The 24438-nt window shown below is 47.1% G+C and overlaps 1 protein-coding gene across 5 annotated transcripts in view; it reads right to left on the reverse strand.

The window, feature by feature from the left end:
• The window catches only part of Dpf3 (double PHD fingers 3), a 292453-nt gene that overhangs the window by 160861 nt on the left and 107154 nt on the right, over nt 1-24438 (reverse strand). For all 5 annotated transcript variants that reach the window (XM_015991899.3, XM_042260868.2, XM_076551003.1 and 2 more), the window contains exon 2: nt 5087-5247. In XM_015991899.3, coding sequence (XP_015847385.1) covers nt 5087-5247 — 161 coding nt within the window. The remainder of the gene's footprint in view (nt 1-5086; nt 5248-24438) is intronic.

A 24438-nucleotide genomic window follows, 5' to 3' on the forward strand; every position in this document is an offset into this window, starting at 1 on the left:
ACAAGTCCAGGAAGCCAAGTAAGCTTCAAATAGAATAAAGCTGAACAAATCTATTACAAGACGTCAAAATTAAACTTTTGAAAACTAAAAGCAAAGAAAAAAACTTAACAGCAGTGAAAAAAAAGACACCTCTCCTACAAGGGAAAACCCATGTGGCTGACAGCAGATTTCTCATCACAAGCCTTCTGAAGAAGTTGCAAATTTTTCAAATGCTATTCCTAAAGGACTATCCATTTGTAATTTTATAGCCATAAAAAGTATTCTTTGGGAATGAAGGAAAGATCAACATGTTCTCTGAGGAAGGAAACCTGAGTTATCACAGAGTTTTAAGTAAATGTAATAAGCATTCTCCGGGTGCTCTAAATGGTGCAATGATCTGATGTACTTCTCAATAGACATGTTTAAGATAGCTGTTTTATTAGTACCACCATCTAACCAACTGAGCTAACTGGTCCGTAGACATGTGGTGAAATTTTATCTGTGTACCCCAATAAAGCTTATCTGAGGATCAGAGGAAAAAAGCCAGCCACTGTATTAAACATAGGTTTAGACAGTGGTAGCACACACCTTTAATCCTAGCATTCCAGAGGCAGAGATACACCTGGATCTCTGTGAGTTCAAGGCCACACTGGAAACAGCCAAGCATGGTGACTCACTTTAATCCCAGGAAGTAATGGCAGGAGGCAGAAAGTTATTTAAGGCATGAGGACCAGGAACTAGAGCCTGGGTAAGCTTTTAGGCTTTTGAGCAGCACAGTTCAGCTGAAAGGCATCCAGTCTAAGGAAGCAGGATCAGCTGAGGAATTGGCAAAGTGAGGTGACTGTGGCCTGTTCTGCTTCTCTGATCTTCCAGCGTTCACCCCAATACTTGGCTCCGGGTTTGTTTTTATTAATAAGGCCTGTTAAGATTCGTGCTACATATTATATAATATTTTGTTATATTTTTTTGAATGAATGAATGCATGAACAAAAACCTAGACCCTGGTAAAAGTTAACTAGATTGTCATTTATACCTTCTGGAAGAAGGAAAATCAGTTTTCTCCAGTGGAGTAGCACTGGGTATAGCTCCAAGGGCGGCCTTATGTTCAGGAGCAGTTGACCAACATATAATGGACTCCACAGTTTTGTGTGTGTGTGTGTGTGCTTTTATTTGGCTATGATTTGGTGGGTTTTTTAATTTCCTTTTGGATAGTATTTTATTTTATTTTGTTTTCTTTCTTTTGAGAATTTGTTGTTGTGTTGGGGTTTTACCTGTCTTTTGAGAAAGAACTTGAAGTTGGGTGGGTAGGGAAGGGGAAAGGATCTGGAAGGACTTGGGGGAAGGGAACAGATTTGAATTTTAAATTGTTTTAAATATTAAAAAAAATAATGGCAAGAGCTGTGCACATGCATTTCACCAACATCAACTTCTGGTGAGATGTTCTGGTTTGATCTTAGGGGAAAGGGAATGAAAATCAGACAGGCATTCTCTGTGCTATGTTCGCGGCTCCCAGGAGGTATATGGTGACTCAAAACGAGAAGCTAATTGTAAGAAAAGAGATTCTATGGAGCCTCTGCACAGAGCAATCCCTAATAAGTAAAACCAAACTGAAACCTATAAATCCAACCGTGTAGAAGACTTACTGTCACAACCAACACAGAAGACTGTTTGAGATGACTTCAAGCCAGAGTGGTTGGACCCTATAGCCTAAGGAAGACCAGCCCTACAAAAGGCAAAAGGAAAGAAGTCTTAAACCCTGTCCAGTAATCTTCCTATGAATAGGCTTGTTGTTACTGTGATACTGATGTGTCTGTTGTGAGCACTGTAAGGGATAAAGCAAGTGTGTCAGTATCAGTAAATCCTGGTTTGGGGGTATATTGCATATGTGTTGTATGCATGCATGCATTTGTGAACGTGTGTGTGTGTGTGTGTGTGTGTGTGTGTGTGTGTGTGTGTGTATGTATGTGATAAACGTGTACATGCATGCACTCACAGGGAGTGTGTATCCAAGTGTGTGTGTGTGTGTGTGTGTGTGTGTGTGTGTGTGTGTGTGTTGAATGTCTGAAAAGAGGGAGATAGAATAAAGATAGTTAAGTACAAACTATTTAAAACTGAATTAGCTAGGAAATAGTATAATTCTGCAGCATATTTCACTTAAAAACATGTTTCATAGCTATGCTGACTGGAAACTCCAAGAAACAATGATAAACGTGAGAGCTGTGACCAGCATAGATGGTTGCTTCTAAACATCTACAAAAAAATGAGAATCTAGGGCTCCTAGAAGAAGCAGCTCCATCTAGGTCTAAGGCAAGAAGTACACCAGGTGAGCCTGCACCCATGTGTCCTGATCCTGGAATGGCAAGGAAGCCACCAGACGGACCTGGGGCTGTTTCTAAAGCCCGACTGGCTGAAGAGAGGACCACGTAACCATCAATCAGAATGACAGCTGCCATGGATTAAAGTGCATCCAATGTGTTTACGTCCGAGTTCATGATCGCACTTAAAGTAACTGTATTGATCAGCTTTGCACAATACCAAGGAACCAAGTCATTATTCTGAAAACTGGTAAATACAGGGGAAATACCATCTATATCTTGTCAGCTGCACCTCATAATAACCAAAGTTTTAATGAGGGGATGTCTTCCTGTACAGAAGCTGTAGAGTTAACAAATGAAAAAACAAAGATGGCCTCCAATCAAAAGCCACATTTTTTTTTTTTTTGCAACTCTTCATGGAATAAGAATCTAGATGATTATCATCAAGAGCTGCTAACATGAATAAAGGGAAGATAACCAGATTGTATGCGCCTCCTGACGAAAGCACAAACTACCACTTAGGAATTGCTCTTGCCAAAGAAAGAGAGAGAGGAGGGAGAGAGAAGAGAGCCTGAATAAGTCTCTAGACCTAATTATCAATTCACAGGAATAACACCACGGGGATGCAATCAGCAAATCCAGCTCTGGAAACCCCACAGTGCAAACAACCCAGTTTCTTCAACAAATAACATACAAAGGAGAGAGAGCCTGTGTCCAAGAAAAGCCTGGAGATTTCTGAGAGGAACATCAGCCAGGTGTAATGTAGGAATCCTATTTGGAGCCTGGTTTACACTCGAGGTGGCAGGTGAGGTAAGTGCCGGAGAGGTAAGTGCCGGAGAGGTGAGTGCCGGAGAGGTGAGTGCCGACTGATTTGATTTGATCATGATTGTGGGATGGGTTGGTCTGTTCCTTTATCTTCTCAGGCAGAATCTTGTCATGTAGCCCAGGCTGGCCTCAAACTCACAATCCTCTTGTCTCAGCTTCCTAAATACTGTGATTACAGGTGTGTCCCACTGTACCCAACTGGCTGGACATTTTTTTTCTTTTCTTTTCTTTTTTTATTTTTATATATATATTTTATTTTACAATACCATTCAGTTCTACATATCAGCCATGGGTTCCCCTATTCTCCCCCCTCCTACCCCCTCCCCTTACCCCCAGCCTACCCCCCATTCCCACCTCCTCCAGGACAAGTCCTCCCCCGAGGACTGCGATCAACCTGGTAGACTCAGTCCAGGGAGGTCCAGTCCCCTCCTCCCAGATTGAGCCAAGTGTCCCTGAATAAGCTCCAGGTTTCAAACAGCCAACTCATGCACTGAGCACAGGACTCGGTCCCACTGCCTAGTTGCCTCCCAAACTGATCAAGCCAATCAACTGTCTCACCTATTCAGAGGGCCTGATCCAGCTGGGGGCCCCTCAGCCTTTGGTTCATAGTTCATGTGTTTCCATTCATTTGGCTATTTTTTTTCAATAATTGAGTAAAACTGAAATTTATTATACTGGCTGGACATTTTTAAGTCCACAGTATTTATACATGAAATGATATGTTTTCCCAGATCTACTTCAAAGTCATCTGGAGTCGGGGGAAAAAGGTGACAGCTAAGAATGAATGAAATGATTGGCGGTAAGTGACTTGTGGAGCTGGGCCATGAGGATTTCCATTTTCTCTGCCATTGTCCAAATTTTACATAAATATGAAATTTTTCAAAACAAAAGTTTGTTTGATATACTCATACAGAGCCAGTGGTCGCATATGCCTTTAATCCCAGTACCTGAGAGAGAGAGGCAAGAGGACCATAGATCATAGCAAGTTTGGCTTGGATCCATAGCAAGCTTGAGATCAGCCTAGGATACATGAGACCCTACCAAATGTAGGGAAAAGAAGAAATCAACACAGAGGCTACGGAGATGATGACTCTGTCGGTAACGTGCTTACCACGAAAGCATAGAATCTGAGTTCAATCCTCAGAACCCATGTAAATGCACACATTTGTAATCCCAGTGCTGGGGAGGAAAAGATAGGCAGCTCCCTGGGGCTCGATGGCTGGCCAGCCGAGCTGAATCAGCAAGCTACTGGTAAAAGAGAGAGATCCTGGCTAAAAAAGCAAGGTGAAGAGCAGCTAATTAAGGAAGATACTTACATGCACACATGTACCCCCACACACACACACACACACATACACATGTACACACACATACATACATACACACACACACACACATACTCACCATGCACACACATGGAAACAGGTATATACACATATATACATACTTAAATTTTAAAATAAAAAATATGACCACAGAAAACTGCATTTCTAGAGGTAGCTATCTCCCTAATCTACACCAGAGTCTTTATTCTATTCTGATAAGCCTAAATTAAAGTCTTAGCCATGACAGCAATAATATCCAGTATTTTAGAGCATATACACATTGAGTTATTTATAGATGTTGTCATTCAATCCCGATAAAGTCTGTGTAGTAAATACTGAGATTCTCCACACCTCACAGACGACAAGCCTCAGGGACAGAGTTCGGATGACAAAACTAAGCCTTATCCCCACAACTAAGCACATTTGCAGATTTTAGCCAACACCCAAGGGTGAAAAATGAAGATTGCTTTCACTGGACTTCTTTGAGATAAATACCTCCCATCATCCTTGTCTGGTCCCTTGGAGAATCTGTACTATCTGACCCCCACCCTACCCAGCTGTGTGAACTCCCAGACACAGTAGTACTTTTTCCTCCAGACTGGAACCCCTGTGCATGCTGGTCCCAGCAGTGGCATGGCTCACCTGGGCCTCGGTGCCTCTTCTCCATCCAGATGTAGCAGTTGTTCTGGGCTACCCCAGTCTGCGAGTCCAGGAAGGGCAGACGCACGCTCCGCTCTGCACACAGCCGTGAGTTGTAGCTCCGGCAGTGCTCAATGGCTTCCTTGTAGAACTGGTCCCCAAGCCTACAGGAGGCAAAAGAGCCAAGGAGTGAGACCAGGCAAAGTAGACACAATCAGAGGGAAGGAGTCCCCTACCCTCTCCCCAGGAAGCGGCCGCATTTATGGTAGCCAAGCCAATGAGCACCAAGAGCCCCAATGTCATCAAATCTCTACCAGATCCCATTTCCTGTCCCATCTACCAAGTCACTTAGAAGCTCCTTTAAAATAGGCCCCAGAGAACAAACCATCATAAAGGTGACCAGCCCTGTCTTGGGATGCTGAGATGTGGCCAGCCCCTGGAGGTGGTCTGTAGCAATGTTCTGTATAGGACTTAGAGAGCATCCAGCTGCCAGAGCCCCCTCTTTGAGCAGCCCCATAATATTGCTCTCAAAAGTTGCCAAAACACACCCAGATTACTATTACAACAGAGAAGCGTTTAGAATAAACTAGGATTACAAGGACAGAGAAGACACCCTGCGGAGGTCCAGCCATTGGTTGTAAGAAGTATGTAAGGGAGGATGCATGTGGATCTTCTAAAGCCACAGTTAAAGAAAAAGAACTTTCTCTGATCAAAACAAGAGAAGTATTTAAAATAATGTCTGATACTCCCCCACCTTGGGAATTGCTGAGGGATGCTACAGAAGGGGGGGTTGTGTAACCACCAAAGGGAGCTCACTAGACCCCAGTGCAAAGTCCCACACCCCTGGCCACACAGCCCTGCCTAAACACAGTAGGACACAAAACAAAACAAAGAGACATGATTGTGAGATGGGGACTTGTATGGAAGAGGGGAGGTTGATGCAGGTGGGCGAGCTATAAGAGAGGTAGGGGTAGTCATCAGAATGCACTATATGTATAAAATTTCCAAAGAATAAATTTAATTAATAAAAATTAAAATGGTGAGGCTGGAGAGCAGGCTCAGCTGTTAAGAGCACTCACTGCTCTTCCAGGGGACCTGAGTTTGGTCCCTAGCATCCAGGTCAGGCAACTCACAGCCACCTATAACATTAAGGGGATTTAATGTCCTTTTCTGACCTCCATATATAGACACATGTGTGTAGCATTTATACAGAGAGAGAGAGAGAGAGAGAGAGAGAGAGAGAGAGAGAGAGAGAGAGAGAGAGAGAGAGAGATTTTTTAATTAGGACAAGATTAATAATAATAATAATACTTGAAAATGCCCAGAGTTGAAGACACAATTAGAAGACCATCCTGGTTTGCAGGGTGGTGACCCAATTTACACAGTCAATTTTATGTCTGTGAATCAAGTATTTCATATAATTTGGATCTTTTCAGGCCAGCATATTGCACTTAGTATACAGCATTCTAGATTCATCCATGTTATAATATATGTCAGAGTGTCCTTCTGTGTCAGACTGTATTACATCCCATACTTTGCTCCTCAGTTCATCAGTCAGTGGATAGCTGGATTGCCTTCATGCCCTAGTCACTATGAATATATAATAACTATACTCTCTACAGAGAACATGTCACAATACTCTGTGGACATAGGGGTATACACATCAAGTTCTACTTCCAATCATTTTGAGTTCAGGCCCAAGAGTGGATTTGATGGAGCATCTGGAAATTCTGTTTTCCTTTTTCTTCTTTCTTTCTTGCTTTTTTTTTTTTAAGAACTACCATACTGTTTTTCACAGTGGCTCAGCCATTTCACAATCCCACCAGCAATGCACAGGGTTCTAATCCAGCATATAGCGCTATGGATTGCCAGACAGCAAGGTTTTAAGCAGACTTGTCTGTCCTTTCTTTTTAAAATCAATGGGTCAGATTCTACTGACGATTTTTAACTTTATTCTGTTTATTAACATATTATTATTATTATTATTATTATTATTATTATTATTATTACTAGCGCATGAGTGTGGAGGCAAGGCACTGTGTGAAGATCAGAAGACAACTTTGCAGAAACAGTTCTCTCCTTCCATGGAGGATGGAACTGAGGCCCTAAGGCTTGCTCAGCAAGCACCTTTGGCCACTGAGTCATCTCACCAGCCTCCTACCAAAGGATCGAAAGCAAACATCTTACAGCTGGAGAATGCAGTCATGGAAGACTCATCTGTAAGCTAATTGTTGACAAGCCTCTGAGAAACAAACAATGCCCCTCCCTGCTCCTCCAACCCCCCTACCCGCTCTCTTCACCTCTGAAGACCCTCATAGTCACACAGAAGGCCCAGCACACAGAGAAGGTACCCCAGCAGTAACAAAACCAAACTACCGTCAAAGCCTAATAACCACACAGCTGGAAACGAACTGGGGAGGGAAAGCTGGAAGCCCATTAAAATGCTATAAAATGGAACAGCACGTAATCTGATGTAATCAAAGATACTAACAAGAACCACAAGATTGATCAAAAATGAAGAACATTTTCAACCAAGTATCTGCCTGTGTCACACCAGCCTGAACGGTTCCCCCGGCTAAGGCCATGTGTCTCAGAGGAACAGAACCATTTACAGGCAGTTCGACCCATGCAAGATGACACAGCCTGCCCAGAGTCTCCAGCAACCAACACCCATGCCGTTTCTTGTAGACAGGATCTTACTATGCAGCCCATGTTCCTGCCTCAGCCTCCCAAGGGCCAAGATGACAGGTGAACACCACCATCCATCCGGACTCATCTCATGATCTTTTTAAAAAGATGTTCACTAGTTCAACCTAAGAAATTCTGGTTAAGGGGGGGGGGGATTAAGAAGATAAACATAAAAAAAGGGATGGGGGGGTGTGGTAAAATTCACCTCCTGGAGGAAACAGGATTTCTTTCTTCTGGAAGCCAGTATGTAAGAAATCTATAGCAAGATTTTAAGGCAAATGTCCCTGCCACGTTCCTCGCTTCCGACAGCTTTGGCCCACGTAAGAGGAACAAGAAAATGAACTTAGTAAGAGTGAACCGTGAAGCTGTCCAGCATCTGCACCTCACACCGAATGGAGCCCAACAGAGCTGGGACACAGTGAAAACGGAGTTGATCTCCGGACACTCGGTGTCAGTACTAACAGGCACGCCGGGGCAAACGTGTATTTTCAAAAGTGTAATCTTTGTGTGGATGAAACTTCTTATAAATATCAGATCCTGTGTGGTGCCGGGGTTCTCACCTTCTGCCTTTCCAGGGCTTCCAGGGATTGAACTCGGGTCCCTTGGGCTTGCATGGCAAGGGCCTCTAACCCACTGTGCTATAGACTGGAACCTCTAGACTATCATCTCTCCCCAGGGAAATCACTTTTGAACAGACCGGATACTGGCAGGGATTTGAAAACAAAAGTTAAATGCCATTTTTGAAGATATGGGAGGAGGGAGGGAAAAAAAAAAGACTTCAACTTCCTGGATAAATTTAAGTGGCACTTCTCTGAAAGTTAATTAGCCAAAATCTTCACGGAGCTTTCTACACACTCTAAAAGAAAATCGATGGCCAGGTCTCCCAAACCCATGGAAAGCAATTTCAACAGGAAAGAAGACAAATGTCCTCTCCAATATGGCATTTAAAAATAAATAAATAAATAAAGTCCCACGAGGAAAGGATCCCACGGGTGACATTTGCATTAAAGCCACAGGGGGCAAAAGGAGCAAGGACAGGCTGGCAGCATATGACTCATTTTGTGGAGTTGTGACCAGTGTGCCCCAGGCTGGAGCAGGCATGGACCAACCTCAGCCATCACCTGTCCGGCACCAGACCATGGGGGCTAGATTACCAGGGCATGATTGATGTCTTGAGCTGGAAGAAGCTGGCACCAGGCAGGTTAGAGTGATGTCCTCATCAAGAACTGACCCCAGGCCACTAAAGACTGCAATCAGAAACAGAAAAGCAAAAAAGAAGTCTCTGGGCTCGGAAAAGCCTTCCAGTATTCCAGAAATACCAGCCACCTGGTTCTAGGGTCCTTTGTAAGGAAGCGGGTGGAAGACCCCTTTATGGTCCCAACTGGACAGAGGGGTCCAGCCTAACTCTGAGAACTGGATGTTCCTCTCAAGAGATTTCCAAGGACCTTTCTTGAGCATGTCTATGGGGAGATGAATTCCAGGGCCCGAAGGGCCCTCTGCTCCTCTTCCAACTTCCTATTCTAGAGAACGTGTTCGCTGGATCAACTTCCTGTCTACTACCTTGAGATAATGCTCAGCGCCAACCCTCCAATCAGACACTCGCCCTTACTGTCCCACGGGTTCTGTACTCATAACTAAGGACGTGTGTCATGCCATACTTCACATATGTACCACCATCAGATATGATGGAACATGCCTACAATCCTAGTACCTTTAAAGTGGAAGCAAGAGGGTTACAAGTTCAAGGCCATCCTGGACTATGGAACCAGTCTCCGCCTCCAGCAGGGGGAGAGGGAGTGTTCAAAAGCCAATTCCCCATCTTCTGCCAAGAGCCTTTCTCCCTCCCCAGCTTCCATTCTTCTGGGAGGGGGAGCAAAGAGGGGTCACTGCTCCCCACCCACATGGCCACTGGCCCAAGGCCCTCCCTCCGCCCTCACTCAGCCTGGCACTGAGTTCTGTCACTTTCCAGAGTTCTTGTCGATTCACGCACGCTATGTGGCCACAAGTCCCCCGTTGCTGTTACAACAGGACCTTGGCCTACTCTCTGTGCCTGTAAACAGAGATAAGCAGCCCTGGCCAGTGACATTTCTGATTCCCCTCTCCCCTCCCACCGCCACCCTCTGCAGTGCCTCTGCCTGGCACCCTCACACCCATAGTCGCACCCAGCCGCCCACAGTCCCCAGCCGCCCACAAACGCACATTAAACTCATCTCCGGGGCACTGACGTCCTGCTCTTTGCATTTTAGTATGTGTAACGGGTGGCGTAGATAGCTCTGTTCTCACTCAGCTTTGAAGAAGCCCCTCGCAAGCTACAGGCAGTTTTTGACAAGGTAAAGGGGCCATTTCACTTCCCTTGATGGTGTATTGTTCCTAGAGTGGCCCTTGAAAGAAAAGCTAGCTTAGTAATAGACTGAATTGTGTCACCCCACATGGAAAAAAAAAAAAAAACTAACGTCCTGCCCCGCCAGATTGATGGCATTTGGAGATAGAGCTTTTAGATCATGAGGGTGGAGTCTGCACAATGGGACGAGGATTCAGGGAAGAATAAACATAAGAAGCTGAGAGGATAGTTCAGCCCCAGTAAATGCTTTTCTTACGAGCAGAAGGACCTGAGTTCAATCCCCAGAACCCATATAAAAAGTGCTGGGGGGAGGAGGGGAGGAGGCTGTACACACTCCTAATCTCAGCACTCTAATCCCACATAGAGGCAAGAGGACCAGAAATTCAAAGTCATCCTCAGCTACAGGGCAAGTCTGAGGCTAGCCTGGGATGCATGAGATCCCATCTCAAAAAACGAAAAATTAAATACATTGGTCCCCATAGACACACTTTTGAGGACACAGCAAGAAGGCAGCCATACTTAGTAAGCCAGGAAAAGAGCCCTTACCGGGAACTTGACTTTGCTGGCACCATATAATCTTGAACTTGGAACTCATAGAACCAAGAAATAAGTATTTCATTACAACAGCCAGAACTAGTGAATGATGTTTCAAACAGAGAAGGTTATTGAGATAGGAGAGATTCCAAAACCCTTTCTCCCTGATTTCATTTCCTTACAACCAAAACAACAATACTATAACTGTATCCATTTAAACCCAACTCCGTGGCTATGTGAACATGTGTCTTCCCTCCTGGACCGTGACCCCAGAACAGAGACTGCATGTACAGTGCCACAGCACACAGCTGCTCAGGTTGGGCACTGAATAGCTCCCAGGACACATCTGCTCCAGTGTGAAGAAAGTGACCTGTGTCAGGTAGGCCAGTAGTCTCCAAGTCCTGGACTTTCATCTGGGTCATTCCGGGCATCCGGCACACAACCTGGTACACGGTTAGTATCCAGGAAGTTGGGTGGTGCTGCACCTGACCACCCAGGTGCCACTGGCACAGGGGAGGATTTCCACTTAGCCCATAACTCATGCACTACATACGTGTGCTCAGTCCTCAGCGTTACACGCACACGGAGGTCAGTGACTTCGAGGCCTGTCCACTTGCAACTTTAGTGGAGAAAGTGGGAATGTCTACGATCTCTCCATTTGTGCTCATCACCCAACATCTGGCTTATTGCAGCCATCTCTCACTATAATCACCATAGCTCTCTTCTCGCCCATCCTGGCAAAAAGAAATCTCCTTCAAACCTTCCTTTAGCCTCTGACTCCTTGGTACAGATCTCAAAGTGGCTCCCAGGGATGCCCCGATGCCTGCCAGGCTGTGGAGGCTCTGAGGGAGCAGATGTATGAAAGGCTGGTCTGTATCAGGCAGGCCTGTCCAGCTCCACCCTCACAGGCTCCCCAGCCCTGTGCCTCACTCTGGCCACCTTCCCTGAGATTCACACACACTGTTCTGGAGGCCCGTGGACGGACTTGGGAAGCTAGAATCCAGCCACCCAGGCAGGAATGCCTACACCCACCATCTTTCCCGTCTCTTCTCCTTGAGAGCAACCTATTTTCTACCATTTTGTGGAAGTTAACACTGCCTGAGAAGGCTGGTCCTCTGCACGTGACATCCCGCCATGGAACCTTCACTATGACAATGACATTGAGGCTGTCAGAAACCCATTCAAATTTCTGACCCCAAGCTGAACCTCAGACATTAGAGAGCAGAGTGGCTGGGGTGTGATGGTCCATCAGCACTCCCAGAGCCGCCTCTAAGTACCAGAGGCCACGCCAGACTCATCTGTGGCTCTATCCCAAAGCCCAGGACAGAGAGTCTACCGTGCTGAGCTGATAGATGAATAAGTACATAAGTAGAAGAATCAATCAATCAAAGTTAATCTCCGTCTGATGATTTCCTGCACAGAAGAAGCCTTGTTCTTGTGCCCAACAAAACACTCATGTCCTTCCACCCACAGTTGGGTTAATCTGAACTGGCTCAAGGCTACCTGAAATTCTTCCTCTTCTAGGAAAACTCCCAGGTTATCCTGCCCAAAACACTTTTTCTCCCCCTCCATCAGTCTACCTAATTATTTTTTCATTAAAATTTTGCTGGTCTTTGCTGTCTTCCTTATCAATTCCCCACCACCCATGTAGAGTGTGAATGTCTTGAAGATGGGGTCAGAGAGTTGTATTCTTGCCTGTTCCCAAACCACACACATTAAATGAGCGTGAGTGTCTGAGTGGAATTCCTATCAGAAGTCTACCAAAGATGGCTAGCCCACCAAAGACCAGCACTCACTCTAACCCACCCACCCACCTTGTACATGTTTGCTCAGCCCCTAGATACCAAGCATTCTTAAAGCTTGACTTACAACACCCCTCCCCAATTATACATTAGCCAGTAGCGGTGGATGGTGAGGCCCAGCTCCCAGCCATGGAATGAGACACAGTTGCAGCCCTGGGCTAGGGAAAAAGTGAAGTGAAATTCCTACCCTGGTGTGCTTGCTTACCCAGTTTGGGCCTTTGCATACTCTTGCCAAGAAAATTACCTCACCAAGTTACTTTCTTTTTCATTCATGTGTCTCCTTGTGCAGCATTACATATAGTTAAATGTTTCCCAACACAGAAACCCAACGGAAGTGTCACAGTTGTGAAATGTGCAGAACATGAAAACCCTCCTCTGCTTGAGCATGGGGTGGGTCTGAAGGTACCTAGCTTCTCCAAGCACAGGAGCAGATGCCTGAAAACAAACTTCCTACAAGATCACAGCCCACTATATTTTTCCATGTCCTAAAATGGTGGGAGGGGGGTCAGCTTAGCTCTAGAAGTTCTTTACCAGAATCCAGGCTGCCCTGCAGGAAGTTGCCAAACTACATAGCTCATTGCTTTTAAAAAAAAAAAAAAAAATAGTACCTGATCAAAGAAGTAGAAGGAATGAGCGGCTGTGGCTTGCTTGGACTTACGGTTTGAAGAGAAGTCCATCATGATAAGAAAGGCTTGGAGGCAGGTGTGTGAGGCTGCTGCTTATAATGAACCCACAGTAAGGAAGCAGAGAGGGACCAGTGCCCCAGCTCAGCCTAGAAGCTTGCCTCCTAGGCAATTCTAGATCCTGTCAGGTAGACAGTGTTCACCATTAGACCCAACCCCTTTCTCTTTCTCCAAGCCTCAGAAGCCGACTGACGACTGTGTAGACATCAGACCTGCCCCAAGAGACAGAGATCATCCCCACCTGTCATGAAACGTCCTTCTGCACCAGGAATGCCATCACATCACCCTGCTCTCGGAAAACATGGTCTAAGCAGCGGCTCTCACACAGGGGTTTGTAAAAGATATCAATAGGCGGTACAAGGCTGAGAGATTGGTGCTGACGCTGACTCCGGGGGTTTGGAATGTGATCCACACACCAGCCCACTCCTCACCCCCAGGTACTCAGTGCTGGAGGAAGGGCATAGACTCTTCCGGACACTGCGTTTTAAAGGCGGAGCTGAGACGCTCTGGTAACTGACTCTAACTCAGCTGGCTTGGTTCTCGTTGGAAAAACCTCAGGAAGCTGCATGGATTAAAATGACAGCATTGACCTGTCTCAGGCCCATTCCCCCAGAAGTCCTCATCCCTTGCACACGTCCAAGAGGCCTAGTCAAGGCCTGTGTGTGGGACAGGCACTGACATTCCCAGTCATTCAGCCTGTGGCTCTGATCTTCATAATGGCCCAGAGCAGACACCCTGGGGACAAGGGTGGCCCTGGTGAAAGCCACATTAGACAAAGAATTTGAACCCTAAAACTCATTGTGATTTCAATGCCGTTCAGAGGATGTTCAGGCCCACTAGACCCAATAAATCCCTCTTCCTCTGGTGAAGACTTTCCAGGGAGTTAATATGCAAAGCTGCCTAAGCAAGACGGAATTTATATTGAGCCTGGTCATGATTCCTGAGCTGCCACTGATGTTCTGATGACATGCGCATCTCGGGGTTGAAGTCAAGGGGCTGCCAAGGACAGGAGACTGGAGGCAGTGCGATTTCCTCCAGTAAATAATGGGAGGGGGAGGGGTGGGGGAGAGATGCTCTGGGGAAGACAGAAACTAGCTTCACTCGGGTACCCAAGGTTTGCCTTTCAAATGGCATCTAGATGTGACGAAATAAATCTCTCCTCTGAAGGTGAAAGAATGTACAGAATGTCACCAACTTTCAAAAGTCCAACAGCAGCAGCAACGCCCCCTTTGTGTAGGGTGACTCCTTCCCTGAAAAGAAAGCACACCCACAGAAGAAACTTCACGGAGTAAAAGGATGGCTAGTTCCTTAGCTGGGTAGCATCACACCCCTGCAATCCTTAGAGCTCAGGAGATGGAGGCAGGAACAGCAGGAGTTCATGAAGCCAGCCAAAAGAAAAGAAGAGAAGGAAAGAGGAAGAAGGGAGAGGGGAGCAGAGAGGGGGAGAGGAGGGAGGGGAAATGTACAGAGAAAAGGAGGGAGACAAGAGGGGAGGGAAGAGGAGAGGAAAGGATGCCTTGATTACCTGCTTCACAGCAGGAGTCTGCTGAGACCCCAGCAGGGCACCAAGACGCTGTCCCCAGAGTGTGACCGCTGAAGGGGTAGGTCATCAATTAGACCATTCTCAGACTAAGAGAGCTCAGCCCGCCTTGGCTGCTGGAGGACATGAGCCTCGATGCTGCCCTCCCCAGCAGAGGGGATATGGTCTGGCATTTAACACAGTCACAAAGAACATGTTCTTCCGCAGTCAATTCTCTACGCGGCTGCCCAAGCGACCTTTTCAAGACAGAAACCGGACCATGACATTCTCTCCTCCTTAAATTCCCTCAGTACCTTCCCATAGCACCCAGAATAAATCCAAAGTCCCTCTCACGGCTGCAGCACCCCAGATGGTTATCTGACTCCACTCGCCTTTCCTCCTTCATCTGTCTCCACCCTCCCCACGCTGGGGTCCATTCTCTCTGTGCCTCTTCCTCTTCTTCTTTCAAGGTGACCTCACCTCAGGACCTTTGCATATGCGGACAGCGCTACCCTCACAGACTTCTCCCAGATCTCCAGGCCGGATTTAAAGCCTCATTATCCACAGTAACCAGCCCACCCCACTCCTTCCTGATCCCTTGCTATCTCACATCCTATGTTAGTTTTCGTAACACCTTCCAGTATCAAAATTCTCTTTGCTTAGCTGGACATATTGGTGCATGCCTTTAATCCTAGCACTCGGGAACCAAAGGTAGGGAGTCTCTGTGAGTTCAAAGCTACCCTGGTCTACATAGAAAGTTCCAGGCCAGTCAAAACTACACAGTGAGACACTGTATATTATTATTATGATTATTATTATTAATATTAATAATAATAATAATAAATTATATTATTGCTTTAATTTTCATTTTAAAAGTTTAATTTCAATATTAAATACAATTATTCTATTTATAGATTTTAATAAAATATTCGTGAAATTAATAAAAAATAAAGTGTTTTAAAATTAATACAAACTGTCTTTGTCTCCTAATTGTCTCTGTGTAATTAAAGCTTAGTTCCTGTGCAGCCAGGGCCCAGTCTCTTCAGATCCCCTGCACCCAACACGGGATTTGGACTCTAGGAAATGTTCAGGCGGTACCACTGAACAAATAATGGAAAGATGCAGATAGACAGCAAGTCAGAGCAGAGGCCCCCAGGACTTAAAAATGAGGAATACAGAAATGCCTCCTCACTTCTGACCACCACCCACCCACCCACCCAGCCAGCCCAGTGCACCCACGACAGGGGCCCTATCTCCAACTCCATCATCTCTATGTGAATTTGCTCACAGCCTCACAATGCCACCCATGCACCCCAAACTCTGGAGCAAGGGCTGGTAAACAGTACCCATTTATAGTGTTGGTCGTTGCTTTCATATGCCCAAAGGGGCAGTCCATGCTTGGAACCAGTGCTGCAACCAGCAAAGTCAGAAGATAGTCTCCAGTGGGCCTGTTCTGTTTCCCTTCAATGCCTTCCTCCAAATTAACCTCCTCCGAGGGTCCTGTCCCAGCTTGCTGATCCACGTCCTTGTTCTGAGCCCCAAACCTACGGGTAGTGCCAGGGGCACTGCAGGCTGGGGGTGGGAAAAGGCTTGACAGGAAATCAATGAGAACTTGAAGGTTATCTGGAGGGCAGAGTCTCCCCACCAGGCACCTGCTGGGATGGGATCTGTGGTCCTGACCTCGCTTGGGGGCCTCTGCCCTCCTGTCAGAGTTGGTTAAGATCAGCCGCAGAAGCAATGCCCTGTGCACCAAGTGATCTTCAGGCTGCCCTTCGAAGGGACATCCAGACAAAGAGGCGTCTCCTTCCTCCTGCCACCCGGTTCAACGGCATTCCAAGTTCTCTCGTTAGGCTCCTGAGAAAATCATCTCCAACTTGCCATCTTTTGAGGTGTATAACTTAGAAATTCCAAAGTCGATGCTGGAGCTTGGCTGAATTTAGAACCCAACTCCCCCTTCTTCATGTATAATTTTCCCAGAACCCTGCACTCCCAATCTTCATCTGTCTTTTCCTGCCGCCATCTTCTCTCCCATTTCACCCACTTCTTCAAGAGTCAATTAACACACGGGATAGGGACAAAGCCCTCAGCCTAAGCCTCTACTCAGAAGCTGAACATGAGTCTGGGGTAAAAATCAGTAGGGCTGAGGAAATAGTTGTCTGCATAGTGCTTACTGCACAGCCTTGGTTAAAAAACCAAGATGATAGCACACACTGTAACCCCAGTGTTAGGGAAGCAGAAACAGGGTCTTCCTGAAGTTCACCGGCCCGCCAGCGTAGCCCACACACAAACCCCAGGATCTGGGAGATACCCTGTCTCAACAGATGAGGTGGGGCTGACCAAGAAAGACACTCCGTATTGCCTGTGGCCTCCACATGCACATGTATACACATGCATGCACAACTGCACACACAAAAATAGATGAAAAAGAGATATACACCCAGCATGGCTGTAGGATGATGGGATGATGGTACTAAGAACGGTATAGCTGATGCTGACTGAGCATATACTACATGTGGCTGGCAGTGTTTTATATGATTTCCATGTATTATTTTATCTAATCTCATCCAATTCATCATCATCACCACCACCACCACCACCACCACCACCATCATCATCATCATCATCACCATCATCATCATCACCATCATCCCACTATAGAGATTTGCAAACTGAGGTCTGGAGAATCCTAAGCAATTTGTCTTGGGGCATAGTTGGCATTAAGGAGATGCAAATCCAGGAGACAGAGCCAGAATAACCTCAACAACCCACACTTTCTTGGAAATACTAAGTTTTTCTCAATGAACATCGCAGGCTTGCTGAGTCATTTTAGCTTTTTCATTCCTTTATGCCTCAGTTTCCCACACTGCTCAAAAGCCCAGAGCTACCTCTCAGTAACTCAAGAGGATGGTTGGTTGGTGGAAAGATACCATCAGAGAGCTATCTAAAGAGGTATTCATCCCAAGACTGAGCAAGAGGCACTGGACTCCAAAGGACCCTGTGGTCCCCACATCTCATGAGAGACAAAGGGATCCCAGCCTGGACTAAAGAGAGGACTCAGACAACCCCAGAGTCCCAGAGAATACCTCATTAGCTCCCTGGGTGCAGGGAATCAAACTTGGGTCCTTTGGAAGAACAGGATTTGCTGCTAACCACTAAGCCATCCCTTCCCGTCCCTGCTGCCTAGTTTTATTGGAAAGAAACCCAGCTGCCAGAGAGATGACATGATCTGCCCCCGGCACACAGAGCGGGACCCAGCATTAGCTCATCAGACCAGACTCTTCACTCGGGGCTTTTCACACCATTTATAGCAGGTGTCTGGAAACTACAGACCCTGAACCCAAAGTTTTATCAGCAGATAAAATGTATAGAATTCCCCTGATCCACGGTTTTGTTTTTCACAACACAAAAATACTCAATGAAAATTCTAAAAACAGGCAAAGCAAAAGTTTTCATTTTCAGACCATTCTGAGGTGTGTGATGAAATTTCAGGCTGTCCTGTTTCATCCAGTCCAGAATATGAATCATCCCTTTTTCTAGCCTACCTCTCTCACCTTTACATGCCACCAGCTTGGAGCTTAGTAACTGTCACACTGCCATTTATTGCCATCCCAATCATCAGATCAGCCATCAGTGTCAATATCTAGCTATTGTCTAATTTACTATTATTTTCTTAATATCCTACTTGGCCTAATATGTAAATTAGACTTTATCACGGGTCTTAGTCAGGCACCTTCTCAGGCTATCATCAATTACACAGCCAGAAGGAATTTAAAAGGAGAAGAATTTATTTATTTGGGTATGGAGTTTGAAGGAATTTATAACTACGGGGAAGGCATGGTGGCCGGAGGGGGAGGTGACTGGTCACTCCACATCCTCAGTCGAGAAGCTGGGAACAGTGAAGGTTGAGTTCAGCTGTCTTTCTCCTTCTTATTCAGACACAGACCCCAGCCCACGGGACAGCACCACCCACATCAGGGTGGATCTTCCGATCTCAGTTAACCCGGTCTAGAAACATCTCACCGACATGCCCAGAGTTTTGTCTCCTAGGTGAACCTAGAGCCTCTCACCTTCACAATTAATATTAACCATAATAGGTACATGTGTATTAAGAAAGGACCACAGTATATATAACCTCTATCTAAGGTTTCAGGCATCCATAAGGAAGTCTGTTGTATTCTCCTCAGAGACCACACGGCATGGACCTTTTGGTCCCATTTGGTTCCCATTTGGACCTTTACAAGCAAAGTTCCCTGGCTCCCAACTTCCAGCATAAACCTTGAATAAGGCATACTCTCCATCATCACAGAGAAGAAAAAAAAAAGGAGGTCTAAGAGTCATACAGCTTAAGCAGATAGTTTTACAATTATCTCAGCTTGGTACAACTTAATAAAAACCCATAAACATAGCTAATAACAAGGAAAACACGCAGTAGCTCACCCTGCCTATTTAATAATCATTGTTAACTACAGCAAGCAAAACATCACTGAAAATTAATTTTTTTCCTAGGCTCCCTGGAAAGCCCTTTGTCATTTTGGAAATGCTGCTTGGCCAGTGGGTGAGAGGATGCTGCTCACAGCTTCAAGGCCTTTGTTTTCTCCTGGTGAGTGGAAGTCTGGCTCTGAGGAAGCTAGAAACTGAGTCTTGCCCTTCCCCTGGGGTGCCCTCTTAGAGCTTGGGGCTGTCTGAGAGATGATGCCTAAAGCCTCCTTGTCCCTCACACTCTAGGGAAGAGCAGGATATGGCTCTTCCTGTCTAGGAAGAGCAGGATATGGCTTGGGGATGAGGGGCACAGTTCTGGCACCAGCTCCTTCCCACCTTGCCTAGCTATGCCCTCCTCTCCAGAAGTGATCAGGAGGTATGCAGGGCTCCCAGCAGGCTGCTGCTGCCTTCCTTCACTCCTTGGAAAGAGGCCTGTTCCTGAGGGGCTGAGGTGGGTAACAGGATGAAGCCAGAACTCAGTTTACTCTGGGTCTTCAGCAAGGCTCTCAACCTCTGGGCCCCTGTCAAGTGGAAAGATTTAGCTGCATGCACATATTGCAAATGGAAGGGTGTGTGCCAAGATGTACTCGTGGGAGGCAGGTGAGAGAGAGGAGGCGAGTGGGGCAGCCCAGGCCGGTCTGTAAATCAGATACACCAACACCAGGAATGCAGGAGCTGGGGAGTCTGACGTTTCTCAGCAGCCTGGCAGCTGGAAAGCTTCACAGTGTGACGGCTAATCTTGGTTATCAACTTGACGACATCTGGAATCACCAGAAGTCACAAGCTGCCGGGAACTACTGTGAGGGGTTTCCCTGATGAGATTATTTGAAGCAAGAAGACCCACCCGGAATCTGGGTATCACCTTCTGGTGACCATCTAGATCAAAGGGCAGGGAAGAAGGGAGCTTTGCTTTTGCCTGCTTGCCCTCACTGTCGCTGGCAAATTCATCCATGCTGCTGCTGAGACTTCCCTTCACCAATGTCAGAGTCAGCATCTTCAAGATCCCAATGTAGACTGAAGAGCAGCAGCTCTCCAGGAACCCTCTAGGACTCCAAAGCCAGGTAGGACTGCTGAGATATCCTCATGCATGGAGCAATATAGGATTCTTGGCCTCTCCAGTGTGAGATGGACACTTTTGGACTACCAGTGCCACATCCTGCAAGCCTTTAATAAATCCCCTTTTAATATAGTGAGTATATATATATACACACACACATATATACATATACATATACATACATACATACACACACATATATTCCTTCTCTCAGTCCTGTTCCTTCAAAGGACCCTGACTAACACACATGGCTAGGAAAAGGTTTGCACAGAAGAGTCCCATTTCGCAGCAAGGTCCCCTTAATAATAATGCAGTCATTATTCTTTCCCTCTCAAAAGTGCCCTTGCTTAGCTGATCGATAATTAGGTCCCTCCAATGGCAAATCTAGACCTCTGTCACCCCAACATCCGGGAGACAAGCAGAAAGGCACCAGAAGGACTGAGTGGGAAGCTGTGCAGGCAGAGGAGGGAGGGGGCAGAGCACAGCAGGACACTGAAAAAAGAAAGAGAAGGCAGGAGGCAGCCTCAGGATCACAAGAGAGGGTAGCCTGCAGCACCTCCCCACCGCCATCAATACCTCCCAGGACAGGTTATCTCTGGAATTTACGCTCTCTGATAATTACCTTGCAGAGGGTTCCACTTATCTTATCCAAAGGATCTGCCAGTCGCCAGACACACAAGGTTCTGGTTAATTCCATCTTCACTGCCCTCCACCTCTGTCTGCCGCCTGCCCTGGCTCCCTTCCTCTCCGCTGCCTCTCACTTCCAAACTCCCACCTCCTCTGCCCTTAAATCTGCTTTTGCAACTCTGGACCAAAGGAGGGACATTTAAGGGTAGAGGAGTCTCAAGGGCTTTATGAGTGTTGACAAAGGAACGAGATGGGGAGGGGAGGGGGTCACTTACTGATAAATGTAAGAAACTGAGGTATGGCCTAGGAAATGTAGATCGTCCTAAAGGCTGTGTGGGACAGGCAGAAGCAAAGTTCGGGGTCCGGGTTTTTGTTTGTTTTTTTTTTTTTAATTGTTGTTGATTTTTTTGTCTTTACCTGCCTAATGCCATTAGGTCTGGTGGTTTTCGTCTTTCTTTTTGCTTTCTTGACGGTATAATGTAGCCCAGGCTGTCTTCAAACTCTGTGTAACCAAGGATGACCTTGAACTTCTGCCCTCCGTGCCTCGACCTTCCAAATGCTGGGATTACAGGTGTGCACCACCACGCCCGGTTTTCTGTAGTACTGGGGGTGGGACCCAGGGCTTCCTGGGTGCCAGGCAAGCACTCCACCAACCGCAACCAGTATGTTGCTTGTCTTATTTGCTCTTCAAAGTCTGCTTCGCTTACGCACTCTAAGGATGCCTTTCATGGCTCCTCCTGTGAATGTCCTACACACGTGGCCCACTGGGACTGGGACCTCTTTAAACGCGGGTCTCACGGCTAACTGTGAGCCACTGAACGAGTCATTGCTTCCAGGAGCAAGGCCCTCAATGACAAGGAAGACGTTCAGCCACCCTCACTGTGGACCACGTACTGTCCCGTGTCTTGGAAACAGGACAAGTCATCTTTAGGGCAGAGGTCCTGCCACTATCCCCCCCTCCACAGAAGACACAGGGCTCCAGAGAGCTGAAGCCATTAGCAAAGATCCCTTAATACAGGGCCAGGTCAGGATTTAAACTAAGGGATACTACCTCGAATTCTGGAGTCTTCACCACCCGGAACCAGCTGGCCTCTACAGTTAATTTTGCTGACTGAGTGGAGCAGCTAATGCTGTGTTCTATCTACATATGTATGCTATTCTTTCTTTACAATGGTGATTTTTATTAAAGCAATCATAGCCATCGCCAATAGCTAATGGTCACTAGACATGTACAGGTACTCAGAGCTTTCCACGTAGGAATTACATCCTGGGGGGGCAAGCATAGTCGGCCCCACAATATACCACCCCCACCCCCACCCCCGAACCATCCCTTCATCCCATAAACACGAGCCTAGCCCTCTCTCAGAACCTCCACACCTGCCCCAACCTGTCACAGGTAAACTCTTCTCCCATCTTTTTATTTTATAATTTATTTATTTTTATTTTATGTGCATTGGTGTTTTGTCCGTGTGTGTGTCTGTGTGAGAGTGCCAAGTCCCCGGGAACTGGAGTTACAGACAGTTGTGAGCTACCATGCGGGTGCTGGGAATTGAACCGGGGTCCCCTGGAAGAGCAACCAGTGCTCTTAACCGCAGAGCCATCTCTCCAGCCCCCTCTTCTCTCATCTCTACGGGGCTAGCTGTTGTCTCCTTGGGGCTGCTTACTCATTCCTCCTTCTCAGGCCTTCCCCACTCCTTCCCATCACTCAGGATGGAGGTCTTCGGGTCACGGTGCCAACTGTCAGCACAGCTTTATTCATATGCTTACTTAACAGCCTTCTTTCCCTGTAAATACGCTCTCTGGGAGAAAGATGGGTCTAATTTAGTCACTCCTGTGCTCCCAGTAGCTAAGACTGGTTCCCAGCCTATAGTGGGCAATCAATAAGTATTAGCTGGATAGGTAAATTACGACGTGTCTCCACGGAGTCTTCCACAAGCCATGCTGACTCCTCCCTGTCATGCCCCCTGCTCCATCTGCTCTTTATTTACCCATGAGCCTGTTTTTTTTTTTCCCATTCTTTGCTAAGGACCCGGGGAGAAGAGAGGGACTGCTTCTCACTATGAGGTTCAGAACATTGCCCTTCTTGTGCCCATTCTACAGATGAGGAAACTGGAGCTCAGGCAGCTGGCAGTGCTAGCCCTCAATCACACAGAAATCAGATCACTCTTCCCTTCTGCCTCCTGAATCCATGCCATCCATAGCTGACCTGTACTGCCTCCAGCAGAGTTCCCCTCTGAGCCCATCACCTCTCCTGGCTTCTCCGCCCTGGCTCTGTCCCCTAGGCCCCTCTGGATTCTCCATCACCCCTGCTCTTCCTGCTCAGGGTCACAGCAATCTGCCCTGCCGACACTTGCCTCTTTTCCCCCTGCTCCAGTGGCCTCGGCCAACAGCAGGTGCCAGGAGCAGCCGGAGTAAGAAGTGACAGGGTGGTCACTCCCCGGCCCCTCCTTCCCGGTCACTGTGGGGTGGGTGTAGCTGTCTCCCGCAGGCCACAGCTCCCGCTAGGCAGCCTCCTCCAAGCTGCCATTCCAGTCAGTTTCCCATTCCCCTTGACCTCGTCCTTGGGTTCTGTACCACCCCCTGCTTTGGTTCCCTGCCCACGTTTTATAATGGTCCTGTTATTAAATATGCCTTGGTTTGCTCCAGCTGAACCTGCCACTTTCTGCTGGCACCTTGACTCTCCAACACACTGACGTCACCCAGCCTCTCGAGCTCCCACAATCCCCCGCACACACTACTTTGGCTTCCTTCCTTGTCCACTGCTCACTGCGGCTGCCTCTGCTGGCCCCTTCTTCCCTGCTCGGGAGTGGCGTTTCCCTCTAATACCTATAAATAAATGTTCATTTGCTGGTTTGAAGGTTTTGCCCTGGCAGCCTCAGCCCCTTTGCCTGGACTCTAACCACTGCTTTGTTAAGACTGAAGCAGTATGTGGTAGGAAGAGTAGTATTCCACAAGAGCCCTGTGTAGACCACATCAGTCTTGTCTGTTGACTGCTGAAACGAAAGGAGAGACACTGGGGTTCAGCACAGGGATCCCCTATACCATGATCAGGCTCCTCCCATGTAAAGTGCTGGGGGACCCCGCAGATACTATGCTGGTGGCTCAAACAAAGCCATCAACATTTCAACAATCATAATACCTTAATTTACCGATCAATGATCGCATGGGAGGCCATCCTGGGCTGTCGCTCTCCTACGTTCATTCTGCTTTAATAGATAAGGAAATTGAGGCTCGAAGAGGTGAAGAAATGGGGCCAAACCAGAAGCAGGAGAACACTAGTCAAGCCGACAGACCTTCCGTCTCCACCAATGTCACCTCCGTCTGAGGGAGCCGCAGGCTTGTGTGCATGCTGCTCACAGGTGTCATCGCCAGTGACCACAAGGCTGGCTGAAGCAGGATGCAAGGAAGATGGGTGCAGAAGGTCCATGTTGTCAAAAGTCACACTATTCAAGAGGCATGCCGTGGTCTGAGCCCAGTAAGTCCTAATCAGCCGGCGTGTGCCCACCGCGCCTTCCTATAGACTGGCTGTAGTCATGTGTCCATCCCAGGCCCACACTGGCCACACAGCACAGCGGGCTGGGACACAAAGCCTACCACATCGTGTCCAGGAAAGCAGCAAGGAAAC

The sequence above is a fragment of the Peromyscus maniculatus genome, chromosome 14, assembly GCF_049852395.1.
Source record: "Peromyscus maniculatus bairdii isolate BWxNUB_F1_BW_parent chromosome 14, HU_Pman_BW_mat_3.1, whole genome shotgun sequence".
In the NCBI taxonomy this organism is placed as follows: Eukaryota; Metazoa; Chordata; class Mammalia; order Rodentia; family Cricetidae; genus Peromyscus; species Peromyscus maniculatus.